At 39.2% G+C, this 10,925-nt stretch overlaps 1 protein-coding gene across 4 annotated transcripts; it reads left to right on the top strand.

Moving 5' to 3' along the window:
• The first annotated feature begins 3,037 nt into the window (after positions 1-3,037).
• LOC110778227 (cation/H(+) antiporter 18) lies at positions 3,038-10,023 on the top strand. 4 transcript variants are annotated; one of them, XM_021982804.2, is made up of 4 exons: positions 3,038-3,208; positions 5,352-5,592; positions 6,822-7,823; positions 8,441-10,023. In XM_021982804.2, exons 2-4 carry the CDS (start codon positions 5,401-5,403, stop codon positions 9,647-9,649), a joined length of 2,403 nt encoding a protein of 800 aa, XP_021838496.1. In that variant the 5' UTR covers positions 3,038-3,208; positions 5,352-5,400; the 3' UTR covers positions 9,650-10,023. The 4 variants fall into 4 exon arrangements, with proteins under 4 accessions (XP_021838496.1, XP_056687683.1, XP_021838503.1 ...); XM_056831705.1 differs by lacking the exon at positions 3,038-3,208 and adding an exon at positions 4,229-4,244; XM_021982811.2 differs by lacking the exon at positions 3,038-3,208 and adding an exon at positions 5,123-5,272.
• The last annotated feature ends 902 nt before the right edge of the window (positions 10,024-10,925 follow it).

Below are 10,925 nucleotides of genomic sequence, written 5' to 3'. Positions count from 1 at the left end.
GATCATCATGGGGACCATGAATAACTCGGGAGGAGTCCTCTTGGAATGTTATTGTGGGACATTTGAGATTTGATGGAGGTGCTTCTACATCGAGGATCTGATGGGTTAGTGCGTGTAAGTGCCTTTTTCTGGCGTTGCTGGTTAGGCCACCAGATGCGAGACCCCCTGCTATCACCCCAACATATCCCTCGGTGTGATCACTATGGACATCTGATCCCTTGTTATCTTCCTTCTTGTCAGAGGAGGAGCCCTTCAAAAATTTGTTCAACTTTCCCTCGTCGGCCAGTCTGTCCAAGGCCCTTTTCAATTCTCGACAGTCCTTGGTAGTGTGTCCGCACTCTTTGTGGAACTCACACCAGAGGCTCTTATCTCTTTTGGACGCGGGGGTCCTGATCAGGGTCGGACTTGGCAACAATGACTTTTCCTTGATGTCAAGGTATATCTCCCTCCTGTTACTGTTGTACCGAGGGTCATTTCCGTTATCAGTCTCTTTGGGTCTCTTTTCTTTTTCTCGTCCGACAACCTCTTTTTTCCTCTTAAGGTCAGTTTTGACCGACGGATTGCAGATTTCCGCGGACTGAATGTACCTTTGTGCCCGGACCATTGCTTGGGGCAGGGTTGATATTTGCTCGTCGGCCAAGACCCAACGAAATCGGCTTCCTGCCTTTAGCCCGGTCATGAGTGCGGTGAAGGCAACGGAATCTTGCAAGTTCGGTATGTTCAGGGACTCGTCATTGAATCTCTTAATGTATTCCTTGAGACTTTCGTTGGGTTGTTGTCGGACGGACATGAGATGCATACTGGTCTTCTTGTATACTTGTCCGGCAATGAACTGTGACTTAAATAGAGCTTCGAGCACTGAGAATCTTGTGATGACACCAGCCGATAGCCCAGAGAACCATGAGAGGGCCATCCCTTTGAGAGTGGCCGGGAAAAACCTGCACCATGCCGCTTCATCTCCTGTTTGGACAGTCATTCGGGCCTTGTAGGCATCCTTATGGTCGTTCGGGTCAGAGGTGCCATCATATGGGTCGATGGAAGGCACCTTGACTTTGTTCGGGGTCGGTGCTTCAATGATCTGTCTGCTAAAAGGACTTAGGAAGCTGAGGTTGCCGAGCTGCACCTCGTCTCGAGGGAGAGTTGGCTCTCGTCTCCCAGTCCGAGGAGGTTCTCTCTCTGTTCGGGTGTGTCTATCAGCCCCTCTTCCAGATGTGATTGAGTTTTCTTCTTGATCTCGTTCTCGAGAGGACCCGTGCCGAGATCTTGGAGTTTCCACTGGGGTGAGGGAATGTCGAAGGTGATCAAGGGATCTTCTCGAACTCTCATGTTGAGAGCGAGCAGAAATCCCCTCGGCATATCCCTGTCTCCCCTCGGTTCTTCGAGAGTTGATGATTTCGCGGGCGTCGAGCTCACCTCTCCTGAGTCTTCGTCGGACAATCACATTTCGAGCATCGCTTCGACCATGCCTCTGGGGTGGCGGGGGGAGGCTTCTCGAAGCCCGATGTTCCCCTGGGTGTCGAGGAAGGTTCAGTAGTGGCTCATGGTCTCTTTCTGCTCGAGGAGGGCCTCTCGTAGAGAGTGTGCTTCTTGGTTGCCCCCTAGGTCGAGATGGGCCTTCATTGCCATCCCGGAGGTTCAACACGGCGGCCCTGAGGCTACGCTCTAAAGTGTCGTTGAACTGTTCAGCCAGTCTCCTTAAGTCTTCCTGTGTGACGGGCAAAGGTCCCTCGACTTCTCCGTGAGGTTGCGGGTCACTGGCATGGATCGACTCGAGCACGTGATCGTGTCGAGAAGACAGCACTGGACCATGACGCGACCGATCGTCCACATGTCTGGAGGCCGAGGACCTTCCTTGAGAGGGTGACTGGGTAGGCGAGGGATGTCGAATGGGTGACGGTCGTCGAGCACGTCTGGTGTTCACCATGGCTTTTTGTTAAGCGATCCCCACAGACGGCGCCAAACTGTTTCTGCCGGAGAAACTGTGAATATAATAACTTGGGAATTAACTTAACCGACGACGTATTTGACCATGATTTCCTTATATCCAACCACCTGTGTTTCCGTTTTTAGATAGTTCCTGAATGTATCCGAGGAACCTTCGTATTAAAATGAGATAAGTTGTTGTTAAGTGAGAAGAGCTAGAGAGAGAGAGAGACTGATTTGCTTTTTTAGGTAATGATTAGATTAGATCTTTTTAATGATTACAGCAGAGTATTTATATGATTACACGGGGGTAATTATGTAATTATGTCTACTTCTAATGAACAGCTGTCCTCCTTGATTCTTAGGACTGAAGGGCATTTTCGTCTTTTTGGACCGAGTTGGGCTGACCATGTATATGGGCCCAAACAGTTTGTAAACTCCTTTATTTATGCAAATTTGAGCTTATGTCAAAAAAAGAAAAAAAGACTATATATATTTGATGTTCGATTTAACTTACTCCGCAGTAATTCTACTTTTAACTCCTTATACTATGTATTCATCACTAAAAATTGTATACATTATTTTTGTCAAAAAAACATAAACAAGATTTATTTTAATTTTGTCCCCATAAATGGTTATATCCACATTATCTAGCTCTTAAAATATGGTACCAATTCCAACTTCGAATCACAATCAAATACTATCAATCTCCCACTACGTGTACACTATTAGTGCAAAAAAAAAAAAGTAGTGATCGATTAGATGAGAAAAAATAGGACAAAAAGCACAAAGAAAGTAAACTTAAATCACTTAATTTTTGTTTAGCTACTTAAAATAGTTAGAAAATGAAAACCACAAGGTTTCATAAAACACCAATAAGCTTTGCCAAATCCTCGGAGATCACATTTCCCAAAGGGTAAGTTCGTCAAGCACTATATATTTTTAATTACTCCGTAATACGTATTACGAGTATATCCAATATCCTAGTTTAAAAAGAAATTTCTAAAGATGGTAATAAAGGCTGTGACAGAGTGGCAAAACGGACATTTAATATAGTACGCGGTTCTATTTAAACGGAACTCTCTTTGTTTTCAGTGTTTTACTTCGTTGTTGTTGTTGTTGTTCATCGCATTCTCTACAATTCTCATTTTTCTCTCACTTTATTAGATTTATTATTGATTTAAATAACTTTCATTAAAAATTAATTAAGAGAAGGACAAATAAAAACAACAACATTGATGGTGGAAAATTGCGCAATTTGGATTCCAGCAACATAAATCTCCAGGTTTTCATTTTATCTTTCTCCGATCGTTTTCTCTTTTATTGAAGTTTTTTTTTGTTTTATCTGCAATACATTTTCTATTGTGGTTTCGTCGGAGTCGAATGTTGACGATGAGTCGTGGTATATCATTCGAAAATGATGATTTAGGTTATCCGCCTGATTTCGATTATCGAATGTTGATATTAATGGGCTAAAAGGGGATTTATTTACAATTAAGTGAAATTTTGGCAATTTTTTTTTAGTTTTATCATATATTCATATGCATGTGAAATATGAGGAGTTGTGGAGGGTGTTTTTGTAATTCTAGAAGGGCCGATGTAACGGGGATGCATTTACAGCGTATATGCACACTTATTAATCGCTGATCAATTGATCATGCATAGCAGCATAGGGTTGCACTGTCGCAGCAGTTGACGAAATTTAAGCTGACATTAACTTGACGAAACTGCCCTTGCATTTTACTGCACTTTCATTTTGCCGATACGGTAATCTAAAGCCTTTTAGACTCCGACTTATCTAGATTCGATAGGGTCGGACTATGGCTTATGAAAAGCCTCTCTCGGGGCTAATTCGGATTCGGGGCGAGTTTTGAGTGGATAGGTTTCAATCCCTTCTCAATTATTGTTGCGGGGGATCGAACACAGGTCCTCCCTACCAAGTCCAGCCCCAATCACCACTGAACTAATAGACAATTGGTAAAGCCTCTCGTATGTCTCCGATCCTAATTAGTTACTAGCTAATCCAAGCAGTTGTTAGGAACGGCCAAATATAGTAAATTAGTAATTAAACATTTCCGATTAATCTATTAATTTTCCCATCTCTCCTTAAATGTGGGGATTGATCAGTTGTCAGATTGATTAAAAAACAAAATTTAATACGGAGTATGAAGGGATTCAGAGATTGGAATCTTCATTTGTTATTTAGCGTAAAAGTCAATTTCAAGTTGGTCAACTCACGGATCATGACTCATGAGTCCTGAGTAGCTCATGGATAGCACGTACGTCTTCGTATTTTGTGGAATAAAAAACTTTTACTTTTGGTAAGTAATACTCAGATTGTGTTGCAACATGTTACATGAGTATGAATCTGGACCAGTTCTGGAACTCAAGAAGGAACATATCCATTTTTACTAATATTAAACAAAGTTTATATCTAATTGTATGAAGAATATTATATTATGCTAGGTGTAATTATTTGACCATAGATGATGTTTTATGGGGCAGGTATGCGAGGTATCTAAAATCCTAAATTGTCTTTGATTGTTCTTGTTTCTTAATTTCTCCGTTCCATAAAATTATTCTTATTTGATATCTTGACACTATTTATAATAGAACAAAATTTTCAATGTTATTTCTAATAAGTATACGAAATCTAAGAAAATACATATTCATGTGATTTCTTGTTTGATTCGTTTCAAGCAATACTTTAAACAATATCAAAATACAGGGTTTTATTTATTTATTTTTTGTGTGAATGAGCCACAATGTAGGAAAAATTACAAATGGGGGAGGGGGATATAAACCTGAAACCTATCGTACACATACTCTCATTCTTAACCACTACGCCAATACATATTACAGGTTAGGGAAAGTTTTCTTTGACCTTCAGGTAACTCACAAAGAAGGTTGTGTTAGTGTGTTTATAGATGTAATATTACTAATCATACTTAAATACGCTAATGCAATAACTAACATAACCCAACTTGTAATTCAAACCAAAGTAACTATTTAGATTAGGCAAAAATTTGGCTGGCGAATTTTGGTTAAAATCTACCATGTGATGTTTCAAGTTATGACTATTAGTCGCAAAACTGCATTAGTATTATGTCACAGGAAATGCAAGTTTTATGCCTAGTAGTGAAAAAAGGAAAGAAAAGAGAAGATGGTTTAAACTTGTTAACTGTGATCACATGATCTTAGCTTGTGTTATGGACTTTTATTAACTTTATAAATTTCATCATAGTCTACCTTTTCTTGCATTTTCAACAACTATCTGTTTTCTCGTGCATACTATTGCTTTGAGGATTTCCTTTCCATTTTTCTTGGATTTCTGTACGCATAACCAAGGGTTCGAAGTTTTTAAATTGTTCGTTGTATGATTATATTGTATATAAAGTTGCTAACGCGTATTTCTTTGTATAAAACAGGGTACAATAGAGGGATTTCAGTGATTCTGTTCTTGGTTTTGATCACAACATGGCTCAAAATGGTACTACTTGTCCAAAGCCGATGCAGGCTACCTCTACCGGAGTCTTCCAAGGAGAGAACCCTCTTGATTACGCCCTGCCCCTTGCAATTGTACAAATAATCCTCGTTATTGTACTCACTCGTACCTTGGCTTTCTTGCTTAGACCTCTGAGGCAGCCTCGTGTCATTGCTGAGATTATTGTAAGTATTGATCTTTCCTACAATTTTATCCTTGCATAATATATTTACATTAGACTTTAAATTATGTGTTTGTTGGGTAGCTTAGCAGTATTTCATGACTTTCTAATTTTTATCATGATATTGTACAAGATGGACTACGGACTAGGGTGACTTTTCTTACTTCACACATACGTTAAATTAGTGGTAGGCGGTCTCACCTAAGACGTATTAATGTTTGAAAGATATGACCGGTTTTGTTACGCAGTTGCCTGAAACCGGCACCTGAGTTGGTGTTAAGCAATTGTCTGATTTTGACACCTAGGAATATATTTTTGTGGTTAAGTGATCTCAGCAAGTGCCATAATAGTAATCAAGAAGAATCTACTGCTTTTGTTTAAGTGATGGCCCAAATTGATTCCTGAAAAGTGTTTAATTGTCAAAGCCTAAGCATAAGGTAGTTGTCATGATTGAGTTTTGCTCATGTTCTGTGGCTCTGAATTGTCTTCCTAATCATACTTTACAAACTACCTTTCATCGTATTGCACAGAAACCTGGGAAAAGTAGAAAGAGCACAAACATTACTAATACAGTAATACTAAATGATCGAGCAATTAGTCTAAAGAGGGAATTATATTATTCTAAAAACGCTTAAGCACAAGCACGATATCCTCTTTTAGTACGATTCTTTTAGCAGAAAGTACGCTCCTACGCTTTACTTTTTATTCTAAAATTACTAAAAGTTCTGAAACAGGAACCTACACCACTAACTTTCATTCCTGACTTCCTGTTAGTGTTCTGCATAATGATTGCCAAAGATGTTTAAACAATGAGGTGAGGTATACGCCGTATACCAAAAGATTTTTAACTTTCTTTAGGTAAAGACAAAAATACGAGTACATTTGATTCGGACGACTTATTAGATGGTAGTAACTTCTAGTCTTCTACAGCATCATTCCCCCTTTTCTTTTTCTTTATGGAAATTGGAAAGTAGGAGTTTCTTGCAGTTCTAAATAACCTTAAATGAACCTGAGGTGTTTCAGTGCTTCAGTATTCTGATTTTGACATTATGAACTAAAGATAAAGTATAACACAACATCTTCTGTATTGTTGCATGAATCTGCTAACAAGTTATGACTTTGCTGAAGTTAGTTGTATATGTATGATTAATAATATAAATGGAACGTTTTAAGTGTACGTAATCTGTAACTGACAGTGAGTGTTCAACACCGTGTTTCTCTTGATTGTCACAGGGAGGTGTGCTACTAGGCCCATCTGCTTTTGGTCGCAGTGAGAAGTTCCTGCAAACAATATTCCCTCCGAAGAGTCTACCAGTATTGGACACACTTGCCAACCTCGGCCTCATCTTCTTTCTCTTCCTTGTAGGCCTAGAATTGGATCCAAAAGCATTACGCCGAACAGGGAAAAAAGCCATGAGTATTGCAGTTGCAGGCATATCTTTACCCTTTGCTATGGGAATTGGTACATCATTTATCCTCAGAGCAACCATTTCAAAAGGCGTTAGCCAAGGTCCATTCATTGTATTCATGGGGGTTGCCCTCTCTATCACCGCCTTTCCTGTCTTAGCCCGTATATTAGCTGAGCTTAAGCTCCTAACCACTGATGTAGGCCGAATGGCCATGTCAGCAGCTGCAGTCAATGACGTGGCAGCCTGGATTCTACTTGCTCTAGCCATCGCACTCTCTGGGACAGGATCATCTCCTCTAACTTCACTATGGGTATTCCTGTGTGGTGCAGCTTTTGTTGGTTTGTGTATTCTTATAGTCCCTCGTATCTTTAAGTGGATTAGCCGGCATTGCCCTGATGGTGAACCCGTGGATGAGATCTTTGTTTGTGGTACGTTAGCAGCAGTTTTGGCAGCTGGGTTTGTGACCGATACTATTGGAATCCATGCTCTTTTCGGGGCATTTGTTCTTGGTATTCTAGCACCAAAGGACGGACCATTTGCCAGTGCTATGGTAGAAAAGGTGGAGGATCTTGTATCGGGCCTACTCCTTCCTTTGTACTTCGCTTCAAGCGGTCTTAAAACAAATGTAGCCACCATTCAAGGGGCTCAGTCTTGGGGACTTCTACTGCTTGTTATAGTAACTGCCTGTTTCGGCAAGGTTGTTGGGACTGTTGTTGTTTCCCGCCTCTGTAAAGTGCCTCTTGATGAGGCTATTGCTCTCGGGGTTCTAATGAACAGCAAAGGATTGGTCGAGCTGATTGTCCTCAACATTGGAAAAGATCGAAAGGTACTACTAACATACTTCCTCCGTTTCATAAAAATTCCCAACACTTTTAGTTTTGTCATTGTTCATATATAATAATTTAATAACTACTCCCTTTGTCCCTTAATACTCGACCCGTTTTGACTTTTTGCACTATTCACATAATTCACTTTGACCCTATTTGACTTATAGTGTATGAAAGTATATAATATATTGTTGGCTTCATCTTAATATATATTTTCAAAATATTAATATTTTTATAAGTTTTTATAATATGTAGTTAAAGAAATTGGTGGTCAAAGTTGTGCATTGACAAGCGTGTCCGGTCAAAACAGGTCAAGTATTAAGGGACAGAGGGAGTATGACCATTTTTTTACTAATTTACAAAATGGTGAATGTTATAAGTAAAATGTGGGTGGATATAGATTTCATTGTATATTTTCATAGTATTAAATTTTTTTTTTTTAAAAAAAAAGAATAATTAGAGATATATACAACCAAAGTTGTGTCTTGGTAAACGTGCTAATCAAAGTGTGCAATTTTTTTGAAACAGAAGAAATATTATATTTGACGTTAGTTTTTATCTTTTGTTGCTCCAATAGTAAACTCTAGTCTAACTTTTGGCTGATTATATATTGTAGGTACTGAATGATCAAACCTTTGCAATTATGGTTTTAATGGCCTTAGTTACCACTTTCATGACAACACCAATCGTGATGGCGGTGTATAAACCAGCAAAGAGAGGAAACGCGTATAAACTAAGAACAATACAAAGAAAGGATCCAAGCTCTCAACTCCGAATCATGGCATGTTTCCATGGTGCAAAGAGCATCCCGACAATGATCAACTTAATTGAAGCTTCCCGAGGAACAGAGAAGAAGGAAGGGCTTGCAGTCTACGCAATGCATCTCATGGAGCTCTCTGAAAGGTCTTCTGCTATTCGGATGGTCCATAAAGCCCGAAACAACGGGCTTCCTTTCTGGAATAAAGGGATGCAGTCAGACTCGGACCAAGTTGTGGTTGCCTTTGAGGCGTATGGACAACTAAGTCATGTCCAAATCAGGCCCATGACTGCAATCTCCCATTTCTCAAACATGCATGAAGACATATGTGCTAGTGCTGAGAGCAAGAAGGCTGCCCTCATTATCCTCCCTTTCCACAAACACCAGAAATTTGATGGATCATTGGAAACCACAAGACATGAATATAGAGTAATTAACAAGAAGGTCCTTCAACATGCGCCTTGCTCAATCGGTATATTAGTAGACCGGGGGCTTGGTGGTTCATCGCATGTTTCAGCAAGTAATGTTGACTCTACCATCACTGTTTTCTTCTTTGGCGGGCCTGATGATCGTGAGGCGTTGGCACTTGGTGAACGGATGTCTGAACACCCAGGAATTACTCTTGTAGTGGTACACTTTAGGGCAGACCCTAACATGGAAGGAGCTGAAATGGTGGCTATTGATGTTAATGATGGTAGTAGCAATGGAGGGTCCAAATCAGGTGATGAGGAAGTTATTGATGCTGTTAAGCAGAAAATATCCAAAGACGGGTCAATTAAGTACGAGGAAAGAGTAGTTCGAGCAACTTGTGATACTATTAATACGATTAAGGAATTTAGCCGTTGTAATATGGTTTTGGTGGGACGATCACCAGAAGGTATGGTAGCAGCTACTTTCAGTCTTAATGTCAAGTCTGAGTACCCGGAAATAGGCCCGGTTGGGGGGTTGTTGATATCTCAGGAAGTCTCAACAAATGCATCTCTATTAGTGCTTCATCAGTACAGTGGTGGCGCAAGGCCGGTAACCATAGATATGGATCAGGTTACTGATGGGACTGAAACTGAATAATCAAAACTTGGTTGAATAACACATTCTTATGCTTGGTGACTTTCCTTTTAATGCAGAAAAAAAAGATACAAAGATACAGGTATGTAGATAATTCATAATCTCAACTTGAGACTTTGGAAAAATTTGTTTTCCAGAGTATTTTAGTTGTTTTTAAGGCTATTCCTTGGTTGTTGGATTGGCCTTTTACGAAATCTCATGACATTTCTGTACAATAATCGGATAAGTCGCTGAGCTGAAGCGAAACTTGGGTTTTTCACAAGCTGTAGAAGTATATATATACTCTCAAAGTCTCTATTGTATCAACTCTTATACAGCTAGTATTTTTGGATTCTATGATCTTCTTCTATAACAAGGAGTAGTGAATTGTGATTGTCTTTTTTTTTGGGTCAACAATTGTGATTGTCTAACGGAACACTTGTTTTCAATCCTGATAAATCAAACTAACAGAAGCCTGTAAAACTGTTAAAGTGTATCATTTGGTGGACCTGCATCAGAAACTAACAGGAGTGTTTCTAATCATATATTTCATTCTGTTTTGGCACTGGATGATTCTAACAAGATCTCACATGACATATAGTAACTAGCTAATATTTGGCGCTGGACGATTCGAGTTAATTTGGTTCGGGTCGATTCGGTTCACTTACCTGTTTCGGGTCACTCCGAGTATGACCACATATTGGGTCAAGTCAATTTCGGATCTGTTGCAGTTTTGGTTCGTATCATTTTCAAATTTTGTGTTAATTTTGAGTTGTCTACATAGTGTAAAAAAAGGGAACCATATAACACTTTTGAAAAATTATCTATCGAAAATTACTTTATAATATAAAAAGTTAATCAAAACACGTTACAAATTACCAAAAGTTGAGTAAAAGTTAACCCTCGTATACAATAAATTTCTTGTGAACAGGGTGCATGCAAAATCGATTGATATTCTTTTCTTACAAGAATCAATATTATACTACCCATCTATGTTCTTGTCACATATTTTAGTGCATGTCAAACAATTATTTTTGCTGTCATGTCATCTTTCTCATGACAACGAACGAGTTCTTAATATTGAGTGGCATGAGAAGGTGTTCAGTTCTTAGATGCAATTGTTATTCTCAATATATAAAGCCTATTAGCTCTAACGGTAGAGCAATTTGCTAATAATGCACATAGATTTAAGTTCAAGACCTACATAGGCTATAAATAACCATATATTATTGACATGTTTGGATTTGGAGACAAAAATAGGGATGAAAACACAACTGTTATGCGAGAAACTAGATTATTA

The sequence above is a fragment of the Spinacia oleracea genome, chromosome 6, assembly GCF_020520425.1.
Source record: "Spinacia oleracea cultivar Varoflay chromosome 6, BTI_SOV_V1, whole genome shotgun sequence".
Classification (NCBI taxonomy): Eukaryota; Viridiplantae; Streptophyta; class Magnoliopsida; order Caryophyllales; family Amaranthaceae; genus Spinacia; species Spinacia oleracea.
The sequence above is the reverse complement of the archived record's forward strand: the minus strand, read 5'-3'. Positions and strand labels throughout refer to the sequence as shown.